The sequence below is a fragment of the Nyctereutes procyonoides genome, unplaced genomic scaffold (genome assembly GCF_905146905.1).
Source record: "Nyctereutes procyonoides isolate TBG_1078 unplaced genomic scaffold, NYPRO_anot_genome, whole genome shotgun sequence".
NCBI classification, from domain to species: domain Eukaryota; kingdom Metazoa; phylum Chordata; class Mammalia; order Carnivora; family Canidae; genus Nyctereutes; species Nyctereutes procyonoides.
Window position 1 is genome coordinate 85,586,898 of NW_026575140.1, and position 18,848 is coordinate 85,605,745.

Sequence of the window (18,848 nt, forward strand, 5' to 3'; positions counted from 1 at the left end):
ATTTACCTGTATTTCCTGTGCTTTTCTTGTTTTTCTTAAGTCTTCCCCCCTAACATTTATCTACAACTTACTGGACACCATTCTTATTAGTTCTATTGCTACTACTTTGCATTACTCAGGATGTGCCCCCCCCACCCCTTTTTAAAATTTGTGCATACTTGTAGTCTGATCTCCGTTAACCACCCTGGTTTCATCTGACCTTGATTCTTCCCTTTCCTTACTGGAATTCTGTGTTTAATTTGTTTATTCCATTTACTCCATACATATTGGTGGAGCTTTGTGTAAGTGCCAAAGAATTAGATTGTAAGGTTTTGTGGGAAGGGATCTTACTTAATGCAGTTTGGTATCTTCCTCAGCGTTTAGCATCGTAGTGTCAGTCATACAACAAGCCATCGAAGTGAATGAATCAATCTTTTTTTTTTTTTAAAGGCAGTTTCTCACTGTCTATTTTTTTTAAATTTTTTTTGATTTTTATTCATTTATGATAGTCACAGAGAGAGAGAGAGAGGCAGAGACACAGGCAGAGGGAGAAGCAGGCTCCATGCACCGGGAGCCCGATGTGGGATTCGATCCCGGGTCTCCAGGATCGCGCCCTGGGCCAAAGGCAGGCGCCAAACTGCTGCGCCACCCAGGGATCCCTGAATGAATCAATCTTATTGCAAAATTCTCAGTGATAACTTCTGAGTTAGAATTTTAAGTTAACTCATTATTATGGCCTATAAAATGATGTTATTATTTTTTTAAATCTCATTTGCTGTTCTCATGTGAATTCTATTAGTAACATTCATCCACTTCCAGTCTCCTGTTAGCTGTTTTCCGTAATATCCAGTGTTAGCTTTTTTATGTCAAAAGAAAAAAAATTTTTTAAAGATTTCATTTATTAATGAGAGACACACACACACACACACAGAGAGAGAGAGAGAGAGAGAGAGAGAGAGAGAGGCAGAGACACAGGCAGAGGGAGACGCAGGCTCCATGCAGGGAGCCCGACGTGGGACTTGATCCCAGGTCTCCAGGATCACGCCCTGGGCTGAAGGCGGCACTAAACCACTGAGCCACCCGGGCTGCCCCAAAATTTCTTTTTTTAAGCTTCTTGGTCCTCAATGAATTGACAGGTCTTCGGCTGTGTATATTCTCTCTACTATCCTTGAGTTTTGCTCTACTCGAGTGGGGAATCTGCCATGTGAGCATCGTGTGCCAAAGAACAGAAAGTCAGAAAGCCTTCCCTTTGTGCCACCTACACATCCCACATTTCCCTTTTTCTTCCCAAGACACAAGAACTTGCAGAGAGAAGATGAAGGATACAATCTGGGCTCCCAGGTCCTTAAGTTATCTCAAAAAATCTCAGAATTACTAGGAATACAGTCCCTGCTTCCTCGTGTATCATCATTTATTTCTACACAAAAGGAGATAATAATCTACTCATTTAATGAGTAGCTGCAGACTTTTAATCACACGTCGGATATGGTCAGAAGGCTGCTATGCTGTCCTCTGAGTTACGCATCTCAATCCACACAGTAGAACACGGGGTCATTCTCTGCTCCTTTCCTGTTTGGAATCCACACACCTCCCGACAACAGCACAGAAGTACATAAACAATCACTGAATCTAGGGGGTGCTATGCCTCCGCACCCTTCCCCACTGCTGCAGCCGTTCCTCAGCAGCCTTCATTTCTACTGGTGCAACCCTTTCCTAATTTGTCTCCCTGGTTCTAACTTTGCCTCCTACTAATCCTCTGGGGCACTCTTTCAGTGATTTCTCTAAGTTACAAAGTTGATCGTGTCATCATCTGTTTGCATGTTGTAGAAGGCTTCCCCACAAATGGGGGAAAACTTCATCTGTGAATGGCTCGTAGGCTTTCTTCAGGGTAATGTAGCCACTCCTGCTGCATATCTTCTACTCCTTTTGTTTTGTCTTTAAAGGTTTTATTTATTTGACAGAGCCAGATGGAGATGAAGACTGAGATAGCATGAGCAGGAAGGAGAGGGAGAAGCAGGCTCCCTGCTGAGCCCCAGGACCCTGGGATCATGACCTGAACCAAAGGCAGACGCTCAACCAACTGAGCCACCCAGGGCTCCCATACATCTTTTATTCCCAATCATACATGACTTCTTTGGATTATCACAAATCTGCCAGGCTGTTTACTGCTCTGCCACCAATACTTCAGTCTCTAATGTCTGCTCTGAACTTCCCTTCATCCTTTTCAATCCTGTCTCAGAAGTCATCTCTCCTGTGAGCCTTCTCTGGACCTCACATCATCCATCACTTCATCCCTTCTACTCACCACCTATAGTTCTTTTTAAAATCCTCACTTTATATTCCAATCCCTTATTTGTGAGATTGTACCTCCAACTGGATACTAAACTTCCCAGGATAGGAATTTGGGGTCTTTTTTGTATTTTGATCACTTAACATACTGTTTGGCACAGAATGGGTAATCAACAAATATTAGTTACTAAAGGAAGTAATGCTCTCTATGGGAAAAACAATGGTCTTAAAAGATTAAAGGTCAAAATAAGCTTTGCAAAAGGCAAACATCCCAATACTTAAAGCAGCAAAAGAATAGTAAGTTCTTCAGTAGCATCTTCCCCATGCTTATGGGGAAAGATAATAAGAGATTTAAAAAATCATGGACAATTTAGAAATCCTTTGTATTTGGCATTTGTATGTATTTATATAAACATTTGGCAGACTTATTTTCCTAATAACCTTTTGTTTTGGCTAACATTAAAACTAAACTGTGTGCCAACACACCAGCTGTAGGGTAAATGTTGTAAGTATCCTGGACAGTAAGTCAGCTGAGCTAGAATTAAGAATTCATCATGAATAATCCATGCAATTCACACCTGGTTATGCATTCCCCTGGAAGGCAAGAGAGGTAGAAGGGAGTGGGTCAGCCATGCTTTGTATCTGGCACACTCTATAAATCCTAGAGAAGAGAGACACCTGCCAGCAGTCTATGTTTTTGTCACTTTTCCTGGCAAATAGGCCCAGAGGACAGAAGAAACTCAAAGTCAAACAAAAGCAAAGGGGTTATGAGGACTGTGAGTCACACTTGTATTTTGGGAAGTGCCCCTGATGGATGCAGCAGCATCAAACTGATTCCAGCCCATTACTTGAAACTAGTAAGAAGAAAAGAAAGTGGCACAATGTTTGGGCAAAAAAATCACCAAAAGCAAGAGTGAAGTTACCTTCCTAACAAAAACAGGAGAGGAACATACTTGAGAGGTTCTGTGTTCATGGGATAAATGAGACGAACTGCAAGTGGAGAGCTCTAAAAGTTTGTTCTAGATTTGAGTATCGTGATACCCTTAGGCTTCCAATTCAAAAGCTTCTTACACAAATCTAGTATACCTCTGAAGACCTTCAGATCAACTTTTTCAGCTCCTTACTATGTTGCTAATGCACCATAATCCAGCTTTGAAACATCACAGCTGATAGACTTTAAAGCTAGGCAAAATCAAAGTCATGCTTCTTGGATGACTGCCTGTGCTCTTAGTTTGATCCATGTAAAAGAAGCAGCAGGGCATCTGTCTCACAACCAGAAACCCCCTAAGAGTCTCTGGAACAGTCCACGTCTCTGCTCCAAGCCCAAGAGATTCCTCTGTCACCACAGTTTTCAAGGCAATACAGAGTATAAAACTAGTTCATACTCTTCTGTGGAAAAGCACTCTCAGTGGTGAGAAGAGCCACAAAGGCTTCACACAGGCGGTGTGCTGCAAAGAGTGGAAATAACACTGAAAAGTCGCAGTTTTGGGCTTGGCTTGACCACTTGCATGAACTGAGGTCTGGCTTCCTTCTTAATAAAATGGGCTAATTCTTGCCTTGTCTTACTCACTAACAAGAGCAAATGAGAAAAATGAAAGCATGAGTTGAAGAAAGACTCCCTTGGATCCTCTTAAAAGACTCTACCAGGCCCTAGGAACTTAACGTTGGCAAGATCCTGAGTGAGCTTTGCATTTCATGCCTCAGTTATCCCTTTTGCAAAACGGGTTCTCCTCCTGGCAGGCTCAGCAGTGTAAATATTAGAACAACGAACCATTTCGGTCCTGTATATGTTTAAGACTGAGGGCAGTCCCCAAAAGATCATGGGTAATGTGAAGATTATATTTAGGAATCCTTCCTAAAACAAGACCCTAGAAAATTTCACTGCAAGTGAAAGTTTTAGACTGCATGATCCAAAAATCTTTTTCTTCCCTTCTTTCCTCGCTCCTGGGTGAACAGCAAGCTTGGGTCATTCTCAGTCACCAGGCACCTATCCTGAGCCTTTCTTTCTCAGCACCTGGGGCAGGAAGGTGGGGGAAGGCTGATTAAAATTGCCACCCATTCAGAAGAATATTGAGTCTGTGGAGGGGAAAGGGCAGGGAGAGGGAGAGAAATGCTTAGAACTGGAGCACTGGAAGAAAGGCGAGACACAAAGGAAGGCAGAAGGCAGGAAGTTCATTGTTGTCTTGACAACCACACCTCTGCTGTTTCCAGTGAGTTCACCCCACAGGGAGGTGTCCAGGCTCTGCTCTGGGCAAACCCCATCACTGTGGGAGGGGAGGGCGGAGGGAGAACAGGAGGCTGGAAAAGTGGTAACTGCGTGGTCTACATGATGAGACCGGCTCCCAACTTCTACTAGACTGCAGGTTAAAGTATGCTCAGCCATGATCTGGGAGAGAATTAGGGACTGGGATTAAATAAGCACACGTGGTAGGGCTCCAAGTTATGCTGAGGAAGCTGGAAAAGACTAGCCTCAAAGAACAAGGCATGGACAAAAACAGATGTCAAGGAAAAACACTGAAAGGAGGATTGGGAAAAGTAACTATAATGAACAGAATCACCTTGGGGTAGAAAAGCTACCCAAAGGTATTCGTTTCTAGTTTCCTATCTATAGGCTGAATTTTAAAATCTTTCCAAATAGAAGGTTATCCATCCTGATACTAAGGATGTGGAACAGATCTGTGGCGACGACTCCAGAATCTCCACATGGTAGGGATTCTGGGGGAACCACTTGTGGTTAGAAAACAAGGGGCACAGGGGAGGAGGTGGCCAAGGGACTTATCTTGAAGCTGCATTTACACAGCAAGCATACCATGTTTACAGATTATATATTTATTGGGGAAGGACTAAATTCCCCCCAAGAAAATCTCTGGCACCATAATTACATCAGCAGTAGTATTTCCTACGGGTTCACCTGTACTCCCTCCCTGCTCTAGTACCATCCAGGTCTACTCCACGGGGCATCTGGTGAATCTATATCTAAAGATAGAGGTAAAGATCGAACCTTAAGCGTAACATATGGCTATGTCTCCAATATGTCTGTCTCCAAGTTAACAGGAAAAGGCAAATAATCTCCCCCCATGGCTGAAAGCAGTAGGAAATACCCTGGATCATTTAAGAGGTGGATAAGATTCCCAACATGGGTGCAATCTGTCCCCCTCAGTGAGATGGAAATCTGGGATTCTGGTCTCCAAAAAGGAGCAATTAGCTTACAGAGAGTGTACCAACAGTTTTTTTCAATGTTAGATGTCCAGCTGGTTTAATTACTGTAGACTTTCTGGTTTTCTCTGGGTTTCTGAGTCAGAAATGTTCTCCAGTGAATCAGCTCCAGTGCTGACTGCCTGAGGGGTGTGATATACTCAGCAGGGCACATCTGGCAGGATATCCTGCTCAAGGCAGCAAGTGTCCACTGAAGACCGATCAGAACCGAGGGGAGGAGGGTGAAAGATACAAAAGTCACTGGCCCAGAGGAGAGGGCAGATAAGCAGCTTCTGAATCGTGGAGCACGACAGGGAATGGTTTCCGTGACTATCCCCACCAAGACCAGGACCTGTAATCCCCAAGTGAGCACTCCGCACTCCCTCCAAGAAGGGGACCGGGTATAGGTTAGCCTGCAGCGCCACCTGGTGCCCAGAGGGAGGATTCCTAGTCCAAGTCCCCCCACCTAGCAAGAGCTTGCTGCGCTGAGATGTGTTTAACAAAATGATCTTTCTCTGTCTTCTGGGCGCATGAACACTCTGTCTCGCACACACACTCTCTGTTTCTGCCTCTCTCAGGTATTAAAAATACATTTAAAGGTTACTTTTTCTCTAAAAGTAGAAATAATGTCCTCTTTTAAAAATGTTCACTGTCTGGAATATTCTTTACGCAAAACCTGTCTAAATGATATTACGTCTATATTATGTCTAGCTTTAAAAGCTTACTTTCCTCTATAAAGCCTCCCTAACGTTTACCCCCAAGAATCCTAAGTGTTTTTTTTTTTTTTTTTACTGTGTTTAATGTCTACACCATGGCATTTAACCTCATATTGTTCAATAGTTCTAACTGGTTCATATGGGTTCTCTCTTCACTTAGGCTAAAAGAACCTTAAAGTAGAAAGAGTCACATTATAAAATCTGGAGAGCTAGTATTCAGCTGCTACTGGACGCAGACGCATCAAATCTTATCCAAAAATTATTTGTAAAGAGGTCACTATAACAAAAACTACACAAAGTTAATTTCCTAGAGAGTAAATGAAGAGCTGGTTAGGAGCACCTGCATTAGGAGGCAGTTCCCCGGTCTGAAGAAACTCTGAGGTTATGCTCTGGATAGGACTGGGGAAGGAGACTTTAAGTATGTAAGACAGGATGGAGAGCACAGATAAAGATCACAAGAAGAAAGGGTGAAGAAAATAATTTGTCTTTTGCTACTAAGAGATCCAAAGCAAGCACACTATAGACTTCTCCAAAAAGAAACACATTAAAATGTAAACGTATTCTTTACATCAGATGTTACTGCCCTAGCAATTTAGAGTCCCCAAGGAAATGGAACACGGAGCTTGTAAACATGGACGAGAACTCACAGTTAATGAGTGCTCCACGCGCCAGGCATGCACCGGGAGGCTTTCGTTATCCTCTCTTATCCTTGGACTACCTTTATGAGCTACGTACTGTTATTCCCATTTGGAGAGTAACTGAGGCAGAGAGAGGTTAAGTGACTTGTTCTGTCACAAAGATAGTAAGATGCAAAGTAGGATTTGAATTCAGATCTGACTTCAAAGCCCATATTCTTACTTCCCTGTGTGGAAGGAAAGAGGTTGAGAAACACGACAGCAGGAGATGCTTCCAGAGAGGGCCAGCTTCCATGGGCCACACGGTGGGAGGTCCATAGCAAAGAGGTCACTACGTTCTTTTGGAAAGGAGAATGGAACTAGGATAGGAGAGGGCCTGAAGGGCCCAAAGGAAAAACCTCTTCTCAGGTTCAACTGTGGCTCTGGGAATTCAAGGTCCTCACTTAGAGAGCTGTGGAGGAAGCATGTAACAGACACTCAGTTTACACTGTTTCCGGTCCCCCAGCACTACTGAGGAATCCCTGAGATCCTCACTAGTGATATACAGGGGGACTGATTGGAATGGCATGTGATGTTCATTTGACCAAATTTCCATGTGTATTGAGAGAATGAGGAATAAGACAGAATCCTTGCTCTCATGATATTGACAGTCTGGAACTGTCCTTTGGAACTATCCTAGGTTCCCATGTGTACTTATAGACGGCCAGGAGACACCAGCAACTTGACTTGAAGAAGGGTTCTGAGGTTTAAATAGCTCCTGATATTGTTTTATTCTTAATAGATGCAATGATCAATTCTGCCTCTCTGAGTGTATGAGAATTTACAGGCGGAAGGACAAAAACACACAGGCACAGGCAATCAGATACCACCTACCTGTTACAACCTTAAAGATGTATTCAACTAGAATATGGTATGATATTACCATCAAGAGGGTATTATCTAAGGGTATTATCATACCCTATTATCCTCAGGGTATGATAGAAAAAACATGATGTCTTCATCCTAAGATGGGTGTAGAGTAAGTGACACCCAAGAACTATAGCAGGGAGACCTCTGGGGCCCATCCTGGCCCAATCTACATAACTTGAGAACTCCCCTTTGTCAAGGTCTAGTGGAAGAGGCATGGGACAAGCAGTGCTCCTTTCCCCCAAGGAAGCACAATACAATGTGAGCAAAGCCATAAGTGCAAAAAATTATTTTCAGTACATCTAAAAGCTACTTGAGTCAATAATGAGAGGGCCAGAAAGTAATCTGACAGGGTTTGAGATAATTTTGAGACTTAGTTTGTATCTGGGGCTCTTGCAGAAGTACACTACCTTCCTACAGAACCTGTGCATAGAAAGAGATCAGGTGTAAGAAACCACAGGGCACCAGAAGCAAATTAAAATAAAGAGAAGTTTATGGAGGAAAAAAGAAAGCTGCAATCTGTGTTTCTTGAGTAACTCTGAATCTTAACTCTGAAAATCTTTTTCTGATTGGGAAGAGGATGTAGACTAGGGATACCTAAGGGAGACCATGCAATCTCTGATCCAGGAATGTTAAATAAAAAATATGCAGACAAAAATATATCTATATACTACCATCGTGTGCATGTGTCCAAGTCCACTCAGATGGAAAGCAAGAGAGATTAGTTGCAAATGAGGGAGGCCCAGGGACTCCCCAGTGAGGCCAGTTCTAGTGGCCATGGCTTGGTGAGAAACCCTGCAGGTGAGGAGGTCGGGGAGGCAGTATGGAGTACCAGAGACTGCATGGACTTTGAGGCCAGGATGATCGAAGTGGAATCTTGGGGGTGGTACTTACTAGCCCGATGATTCTGGGAAGGTTAATCTGAATATCCTTTTCCTTACTTGTAAAACGTGTAAATATATGTGTTTCACAGAACTGCCCGGCACGTTAGTACATGAAGCACACAGCTGCTTGCTTAGCTGGTATTGTTAGTGTTAGTATTAAATAAATGTCAGCCCCTTTCCTGTTGCACTTGCTTGTACCCTTTGGTGGCCTGGAGTTTCCCTGAAGATATGACCAATACGGAAAGACCCTTTAGCCACCTACTACCTAGATATGAGCACATGGACTCCACTTAAGGAGCACTTAAGGCTCCAGAGAGGCCGAAAAGAATTAGTGCAGGCAAACAGGACGTGGTCAGCCATTCAGACGGTCTCTCAGAAAGACGACATTCGTGCCTGGCAGCACAGCCCTCTGCGATGGTCCTCTCCTCGCTCTCCACACGCCTTCTCCAGACTTTTCCTGGGAGATGGTTTGTAGAGACTGCATTTCTAAGAAAACGAGTCCATGGCCTGGCATAACGTCCAGAGCTGGCCATTTAATTTTCTCCTGGGTCCCCTGTTTGTGGGACTCCTTAAACCTGACACATTCTATCTTTTCTCCTTCATTTCTCTATAATTCCTGATTTCACATACTTTTCTACTCTCCTTTGCCCACAGATTCCAGAACCTTCTCCTTTTTTCCTTCCTCTTTTCACCACACTACTCCATTCTCACGTGCCCCCCAACACACACACATACGCACACAAACACACTCACTCACTCACTCTTTAAGAAATCCTGATGTAGATGCCAGGAATATGTCTGCTGCCCTTTTGACACAGAGTCTGATGCCATCTTCGGGGCCACGGGGAGGGCAGAGCCACGGGACGTGGCATTTGTGTACTCTACTGCTAGCTTGCCTCATATTTTTATTGTGGCATTGCTCTGGGCATCCAGGCAGGGAACCAGTCCAGCTTCTTCTCATTCCTTTGATCTACATCAGGACTCCATAATAATCTTACCCCTTACCTTGGCTGGATCTTCCTGCCCCAAACCTTCTACCATCAATGAAGCACAGTACATCTCTCCTCTTTCCCTCCAACCTAGTCATGTCTGAGTACTTGTCCAACTTCCTAACCCTGAATCTGATGCATGCAGGGATATTGTTAAGTTTCTTCTGTTTTCGGACATGAGCAGTCCGCACAAGCTGGATTCACTCCTTGGCTTAGACTGCTCCCCCCACTCCTCTGCCCCTCCCTTTGTCTCTAACTCCAAACAAGGAGTGCTCCTTCTTACATAATTGGATGTTCCCAGCACAGAAGCTGACATACGAGGTCAGGCGCGCATGCGTGCAAGACTTTCCTTTGACTTAACAATGCCTTTTTTGGACATCTAACTTCTCTTCAGCTCCCTTCCCCCACTCTCTCCACACCATCAACAATCAAAGGAGATTTATGAAGCCTGGCTCAGATCAGCACTCTTCCAACTTTGGCTTAGAAGGAGGGGTCATGAGGTTGAATTTACTCTCTTTTTTTTTTAGGCTAGAGAGAAAGCTCAAGAGTGAGGGAGTACACGCTCATGATTTGGCAGGAGTCCTTGGCTTCCAAGGCAGTTATGTATATAGATCTTTTAAGGGAGCAAGGAGAGTAAACAAAGCTGAAGACAGAAGAACTTATCTTCTTGGAGCTGATAATGGTGGAGGTTGGAAAATTATGACATTTTAAGGAGATAAACGTAAGTGTGGATGGCTGCACCGTCCCTGATGCCCAGGCTGCAGGGTGTTCAAGATGACCAGAGAAGTGGCAGTAGCTCTCAGTGGCACCAATACCGACTCTCCTTCCCTTTAAAGTGCAGAACTTAAAGAAGGAGAGCCCAGTACTCTGCAAAAGGATACAGCTCCGATACTCGTGGCTTCAGAGACAGAACAAACATGATGCCCCCTGAGCAGGCGTCATGGGGACAGTCTCCCAGAGGTCAACACGAAGCAGGCAGGGACCACACCATACCTCTTGTCAGAGTAGCACTGGTAGGTGGAAGGGTGGGGGAGGTGCTGTAGCTTTGTGGGGGGGAAGGGATCAAATTCCAGCTTATTTGCTTACCAAAGCAAGTAAAGCCCAAGAATGTAGCACTGTATGAACTCCTTTTTAAAAATAAAAAGTAATGTAAGCTGTCCAGGGGAGAAGTAACACGGGCTGACCTTAGGAAGCTGCAGGGCCCTTTGTGTTATGTGTGAATGTGCGCACACTGAAATGTGGTTTGGATTTTACAAAGTGACTGATAATCTCCTCTTGAGGAATGTAGACTCTAAGGCAAAAATTTTTGCTGGTTTTTAATCTCTCTAAATCCCAGGGTAATCCCTAAAAGATAAAGTCATTATAGCTGAAAATCAGGCAAACATGTGTTCAATTTTGCTTGTGGTATACTTATTAGTTCTGTGATTTGGATTAAATAACCACAATTCTTTGTAAGCCTCAGCTTCCTCATCTTTGAAATGGGATCATGATCCCTCCTTCACAGAGTTTTTAAGTGGATTAAGTGATATAATATGCTGTGTGTTCAGCATAGTGTCTGTACAAAGTAAAATTGTAACAAAGGCTTGCTGGATACCAAATATTCTGAAGGTGACAAGGTCATCAATGTCTACACTTTGAGTCCTGAAATAAGCCCTGTCTTGTCCATGTCTACCATACACAGGGGAACTTGCTAGTATGAGACCACAGATCCTGCAAGCCTATGGAAGGGGAACTGGAATTCTTTTTCTAGATATCTATGGTTTCCTCTTGACTCCTATCTTACAAAAGCTTCAAGAGTACTGTGAACCCAGCACAAGAGATTTCAGAAGAGGGCCATGTTTATACATCATTAAAAAGATGGAATGATTTCTAGGGAAAGATGGAAGGCCTTGACCACGGAAGGATGAGGCTCTTAATTCTAGTCTGTGGAGACTCGGGGTGAGAAGGGTGTCAGCTGGCTGTGTTCCCATTTCCACTGTAGCTAACACAAAACAAAATGGACTTAAGGATACACTCTGATTAGAAATAAGTAGGAACCTTTTGACAGGAAGGGATATGAGACAACTGAACAAGCACAAAACATCATTGCCTAAAAAAAAAAAAATCTATGATGAGCAAAGATAACAGATAACGAGTTTTCAAAAAGTGATCAACCACAGTATTTTGTTCTTGGACAAAATTCATATTGGCTTCATTCAAATTCACTAGAAACATACAGAATTTCCTTCCTGTAACAAATGGAGATGTCACCCCATTAAAAAAAAAAAAAAAGGGAAAAGGAAAAATAAAGTCAAGAGAAATTTAGCTGTAAGCCCTCACCCTCTCCCTGATTTCGTTATGGTGTGAACTCCCTGTGGGTTTTGCCACCAGGTGGCTACCTACCCAGCTAACCAGAAGCATGGTTCTAGTGGAGGTGTCACGGAAAGGAGATGAAAAGGTTAGAAACGTGGCCTGACTCAAAGTCCTCTTCATGAGGAAAGGCACTACTTGATTCCAGCAGCTCTTTCCAGCCATGTAACCAGGAGCACCAGACTACTGAACTCTGTACTTAACCTATGCCTGTCTGTGCCACAAAGAGACCCAGGTGGTATGCTTCCCCATGTAAGACACAGAAATACTCTGCTAATGAGCCCACTGGCACAGGGTCACCCGGAAAGGCTTTATGAAGCCATAGTTGTTTAGGAGCTCTATTCTGCAAAACTCAGAGCCAGGCACACTGAGGACGCTAGCCGTTGCAGGAGAAGACTGGTATAGAGTCGGGCATCCTGAAGACATAAAAGTAGAGCAAATTTGGGGCCACTAGCAGGAGGAATTAGAAACAAAAAATATTTGTTTTTCTTTTCCTTCCTTCCTTTTACTGAAGTGCAAATATTAAGACCTAACATCTACTGGACACCTTTTATGAACCTAAAGAGATTGATATAATTACTATTTTCCAGATGAGGAAGCCAAAGCCCAGAGAGATTAATCAGAACATAGTAGTAGTATATTGTGTAGATAAGAGCTTGGGCTTTGGAACACCTGGGTTTGATTTCTGCCTCCACCACACCTTAGCCTGATGACCATGAATAAGGCCCTCAGTTCTAACCCCCAAGAAACTGTACAAAATGTGAAAAGTAGGAGTGGAGTCTGTTTTGTTCTCTACTGACCAGCCCAGTGAATAAAGAAGTAAGACCAAAACAAATTACCAGCTGGACAGAGATGTCGGAGTATTTCAAGGTAAAGCGGAAGAATGCTACCAACAGCCTGGACAACTGGCTACCAGTATGGTTAGACCAGAGGGCATGACACATTTACTTCTGCACATCCTATGGGCTCCACTTTATCCTTTGTCTCTTCCCTATCCCTAGGGAATTTATAATCATTGCCCACTGAGAGTAATGCAACCTGGCTTAGAATTCTCAGTCTGAAATTCCCTTGTATTTAAGTCCTCTTTTAGATCTCCAAGAACCCTAACTACGTAAAATACCACTTCAGTGATCTGCGTATGATTCTCAAATATATTTCTCTCTCTTTATCTGGTACTGGCTCTAGTCCTTTAATATTCCGAGTTGTTCAAACTTTAGGTAAACTTCTTCCTACCTTTTTAATATATAAATCTTAATCTTTTTAAAATTTCCCAACTCATCTATACTTTTCTGTTCCTATTGAGTGACTTCTTGTGTTTTGAAACCAATTCATCATGTAAATGACTTCAAGGACAGGGGTAATCAATGATCACATACCAGCTAGTTTTAGAATCTTCCAATTTTTGGAAAGCGCTTGGAAGATCAGCAAGGAGAAACTTAATAGAGGAAGAAAGAAACAAAGGCTCGGTCAGCAACGTTCACAAGTGACTGAATAAAAACACAGACTCTACTTCAAGTATGAGGGTAATGAGAAAAAAATTGTTTATTCTTTTATTTGAGATAGAAGATAATTAAATTATTGGACATCTAATGAGCATCCTCTATGTCCTGGGTCCTGTGTAAATTGCTGGGGATATAAAGCCAGGTCTAGCCCTTGGAGAACTGGTAGTCTAGGGCAAAGTTTCTCAACCTCTGCACTACTGATATTTTGAGTAGATGATTCATTGTTATTTGGGGGGGGGGGGTGAGGAGGGAGAATGTTGTGTAGTGTAGGGCATTCAGCGGCATCCCTGGCCTCTACCCACTGGATGAAATAGCTTCCTGCCTCCCTTCTCAGTTGTGACAACCAAAAATATCTCCAGATATTACCAAATACCCTTGGGAGAAAACTGCTCCCCACTCGAGGACCACTAGTTTAGGGAAAGATCGTTTCTTTAATACACTGTGATAAGTCGTACAATCATCACAACCGTGAGTAGAAAGGAGGGCTCCTTAGATTTTGGGGCAGGTAGAAGAATATGCCACAAGAAGTTTCACAGAATAAATGACATTTAATGCTTAATTTTTGAAAATATTTAGCAGTAGAAGCAGACAAGAAGAGGGAAAACTCTGGACATAGGGAAGGAGATGGAATGAGAGAGAGGAGAGAGAATGAGCAGAAGAATGAAGAGAGAAAGACCATTCTGGCAGAGATAAGAGGATGAACAAAGGCCCAGAGCAAGAGGGACCACAGAGTGTCTGGCCAGGAGGAAAGGGTTTGCATGGGGCAGAATCAGAAATAAGGCTGGCACCAGACCATGTCACATAAGGAGGAAGCTGAAATTTTCATATAATAAATAAATACATACTTTAAACACAGTGGAGCCCTTTTTTAAACAAAAGCTTACCCAAATCTCTAGCCTATTATACTGACCAAAATAAAATTGCTTAGACCATGGTGCACTCAGTTTTCCCCTTAGCTTCTAAAGCACCTCTGTGGAACCCTAGAACTCTGGGAAACATAGTAGAATAATCACTTTTGTAGGCAACAGGGCACCACTGAAGGATGTTAAGCACAGACTATATGTTCATATTTGCTTTTCAGAAAAAGCACTCTTGTGGCAGAGTTGAGTATAGAGGAGGGACAAGGGGGAAAGCATGGAGACTGTCGGCCTTTTATATGTGGGTTTCACTTAAGAGACCAGTCGTCAGCTACAACACGTAGGGAAAAAGCACATTGGCTTTGGACTTACACACATGTAGCTTCAAAGTCCAGGTGTCACTAACTATGGCCTTGGGCATGCTAGCTTGGGCTTGCCAAGCTCTATTTTCCTCTACAAAATGGGGCTACCTACCTCACTTGGCTGCTACAAGAAAACATATGTACACAGAGCTCAGGTGCTGGCATATGAGGAGAACTCAGCAAATGTAAAAGCACATCATCGTCTTTCACTAGGTCTTTTTATTATTAAAGCTCATTAGGCTTCCCTAATCTTAAGTAACTCTGAGTGTGGGAGGGGAGATTTACTTGCTTGTTGTTAATGAATTTTCTACTTGTAGAACTGACACATAATTCTGTTTTTAACATTGGTTTTTCTTTTTTGGAGTGACTTATTATCATGAGCCACATGCCAACAGAGGAGGTCAGAATTTGGCTTCTTACTTTAGTATCTGCCAGGATGTCTCAAAGGAGAGAAATAAAAAAAAAAAAATGGTCAAAAGGTCAAAACAGAAGCACTGTATATCTGTTTAGTTCTGAGACCATGTCTCTGGCCATCCTGAGTTTAGCAAAGCTTGTGTCAGTTTCATGGTTAGGAAGTCAGCAACTAAAAACTCCACCCACGTACATATCTTTTAGGAGACGCAAGTGGCTTTGGGATCACAATCCACATCTTACATCCAAGTATACTTTGATTCCTTACCATCCAACGTAAGTAACTTTTTTTAGTTAATATTTATATACCTTTTGGAGAAAACAAACTTAATTTTCAGAGCACTGATCTGTTTTCTCCTTGTCTCACCATTTATCATCCCAGTGAAAAGGTCAGTGAAGAGAAATGTCCACTGTACACAGTGAAAGGTACAGGGCTTGGGGGTTTAACTGGGTGGAGAATTGATCCCCGAGTAGGAAGAGTTAAGGTAAAGTGTCTTAAGATCACAGGCAGGGTCTATAAATCAGTGGATTATGCCAGAAGCCTCACAGAAGCAGACCCATTTATACCTTAGACATTGAGGTGATTAACACAAGCCTTTCGGTACTCTTGAGGCAGTCTCATCCCTGTGCCCCTATGACAGAACCTGTCCTCCCTCAGGGCTGCAGGGTTCCTAGACTCTTATTTTCCTCTCTAGTGCAGAATTCAGCATCACATCCACCCTTGTCCAACTTGAGACTCTGATACAATGGCGAACTCCTCTGTCTTACCTCTGAATTAAGGTCCCAAAGACAAGATGAAGAACTTTCTGCATGTTTTCTGTACACAGCCACCTCCACTGTTCCATGAGCAGCAAGAGGAGCAGATCTAGGGCTGTGTCAGCTAGCTCTGTCTCTGCTCCTGGGGAATGAAAAGACATCATAGGTAACTCAGAAGAGACCCAAGCTGGAGGAACATATTTCCATACATTGGATCTTCATCTTTAGATCATTGTGTATTTCTGTAATCCTTCTATACTCAACAGATGTTTACTTTATATCTAAAAAGTTTAGTTGATAGGCTCTATATTTCTTTACAATTCCTTTGCTTATGTTCCTTAGTCACTCAATAGTATTTACCTTTCTAAAAGATTTTGCATATAATTATTTTGCCCATCTAGCTGCTGTTTCTTTGGTATTTCCCCCAAGGAGCTGAATAATTCTGTTCCAAGTAACTGCTCCCAACTAGTGACTAACTGGAACTGGCAAGGCCCAGTTTCTTCCATTCTTATATTCCATTGGCCTCCACAAAGCTTCACGGAAATGTTGTGGGCAACAGATTTAGGGAAAGATTTGGGATTCATTGTCCCATAAACAAGTTGCTTTGAAAGCATCTCCATTACACAGAACTGTTCGATTGGGATCTAGAAGGCTTCAGTTTGCTTTTGAGATCACATGTGGTTCTAGGAAGAGAACTCCACCTTTGGTAAAATATGCCATGACAATGACTGATTCCTTTCCTTTTTCAAAGACTGGAAAGACCACAAATAGGTTCACACCCATGTTAAGCCAAAGTCTCCTGAACAGATGTACTTTACGGATGGAAGCACCTGTTCTTTTTTTTTTTTTTTTTAAAGATTATTTATTTATTCATGAGAGACAGAGAGAGACAGAGAGAGAGAGACAGAGAGAGAGGGGAGCAGACATAGGCCGAGGAAGAAGCAGGCTCCATGCGGGGAGCCCTGATGTGGACTTGATCCCGGGTCTCCAGGATTATGCCCTGGGCTGAAGGCAGGCACCAAACCACTGAGCCACCCAGGGATCCCCACACCTGTTCTTTAACCCAGTTCAGGGGGTCCCATGTCATCTGTGATTTGCTTCCTAGGAGATGTCCCTAGGAATACATAATATTCCAGAATGAATCTCAACAATCTGGTGCTACTGCTGCAATTAGTATCATAATCAATCATCAACACTAATTTTGTTAGTCTGGGACCAGTGGGTATTGTCTGGGCCAGCTTGCTCAAGCTCTCCTCCCTAAAGGGTTCTTTAGGACATTAATAATTTTAGATTTGGGTGAATCTGCTAGAACCGAGTCCTACTTTTTCTTAATCCCATCTGATATATATTTTTTTCTTACACTGCATTTCAAGGGGGCATGGGGACTGGTATATTTACTTTCCAGTCATTTGCTCAAAGACAGGATATTCAGTTCCTTGGGTAACAGCACCATCCTGAGCATCAGCCACCCTTCTGGATTCTAGGGTTTTGTTTTAGTGTTTACTTAGAGCTGCCACCACGTGGTGACAACTGGTCATAGCAGTAAAAAATAAGAAAGCAAAAAGAGGCACCAAGTCCTCTGGAAGAACACTGGTAAATTTCTTATCAGGTGAGCATTTTGAGTTTCTCAGGGCTAGAAGAGAAGCTGAGGCATAAACTATACCCTTAGAGATATGACGTTTGAAACTTACAGGCCTGACTTTGGCTAGAAGTATACTGTGTTACCCATTTTGTCTTATTTGTAATTTCTTACAGTTCTCTGATGCTTTGCTATTATCACAGTTCATTTACTTAACCGGAGAGAGATGTGTGAAGAGGTGGAGTTGTGAACTTCACGTTTCACACAGTTAGGTTGAGGTCCATACAGTAGAGATAAGGTGACTATTCAAGGGCACCTGAGAAACAATGCTGAAGTCAGCCTTTCCCCCGCACCCCTTTTGAACCCAAGATTTTGTGATCTTTTCTTTTCAGTGAGAGACTCTGTCTTGGTGGACTTGAAAAACCTTTTATAAGTTCTAGCTCAGCAAACAAACAATGTCCAGGGCTCTCAATTTTTCCTCTGTGAAAAAAACATCTGTGCTTCTTCTGGGAAGCAAACCTGCCCTGTCCTCACCTCTTCTCCCTCTCTGCTCTATGTTAGGGAACTGGGAGGTGGCATCTGCCAGGGCAGTAAATGAACCAGAAGGAAAAGATCCAGGGAAAAGGAAGGATTCCATGTTGCTCTTCAGTTGCCCTGTGGTATATCAAAGCAGAGATTTCCAACAGGCAAGTGGAAAGACAACATCCAATAGTCAGGTACCATTAGCACACAGTAGATTTAAAATCAAGAGTACAAATGAGATCACTCAGGGGGAGTATGCAGAATAAGAACAGAGAGCCAAAAATAAAGTTCTGGAAGGCTACCAAGGGAATCCACAAAGGGGACTGAGGGAGGACCCCAGGAGACGGGTACCACAGACGTGAAAGAAAGTAAGTTTGCAGATAAAGGGAGTCATCTAAAGATGCCCAAGTGTGGCAAAAATAACATAAATAATGATATTGTAAGCATGGATCTTATTTTGCTGGACCAGAACCCCGTTTTTGTGCCGTTTCTCTGTTTGACTCAGCTCTAGGGACAGTGTCAAATTCCTTCGTATCCCAGGCCTCGGCACAGTACCTCAAACACTGCTGTTGAACACATGGTTTGCCTCGCTGAACGCAAGAGAAATTAAATCCATGAATTCCAACTGTCACAGCCTGCCTCCCTTCTCTGTGGGAGCAGAGATCTTGTCACGTACCTGGAGCACTATTGCTGAGGTCTTGGGCTGGCACAGCTGCATCTGACACATAACCATCCACACAGCCTTTGGGGCTTTGTTCAGGCTCTTTTTCTGGGACTTCTGTTGGCTGTATTTCTAATAACTTTGTCTGTTTTTCAATAAAGGATTCCATCCCAGACATGGACAGGATCTCTGACTCCTGAAGAAAGAGCCAGTGGCACATCACATAAAGAATGAAGAAAACAGGAGAGCATCTGTG

At 43.0% G+C, this 18,848-nt stretch overlaps 1 protein-coding gene across 7 annotated transcripts in view; it reads right to left on the reverse strand.

Moving 5' to 3' along the window:
- SNX19 (sorting nexin 19) overlaps positions 1-18,848 on the reverse strand; it is a 42,153-nt gene that overhangs the window by 12,536 nt on the left and 10,769 nt on the right. For all 7 annotated transcript variants that reach the window (XM_055306076.1, XM_055306073.1, XM_055306072.1 and 4 more), the window contains 2 exons: positions 18,608-18,788; positions 15,843-15,972 (listed from right to left, as the gene is read on the reverse strand). In XM_055306076.1, coding sequence (XP_055162051.1) covers positions 15,843-15,972; positions 18,608-18,788 — 311 coding nt within the window. The remainder of the gene's footprint in view (positions 1-15,842; positions 15,973-18,607; positions 18,789-18,848) is intronic.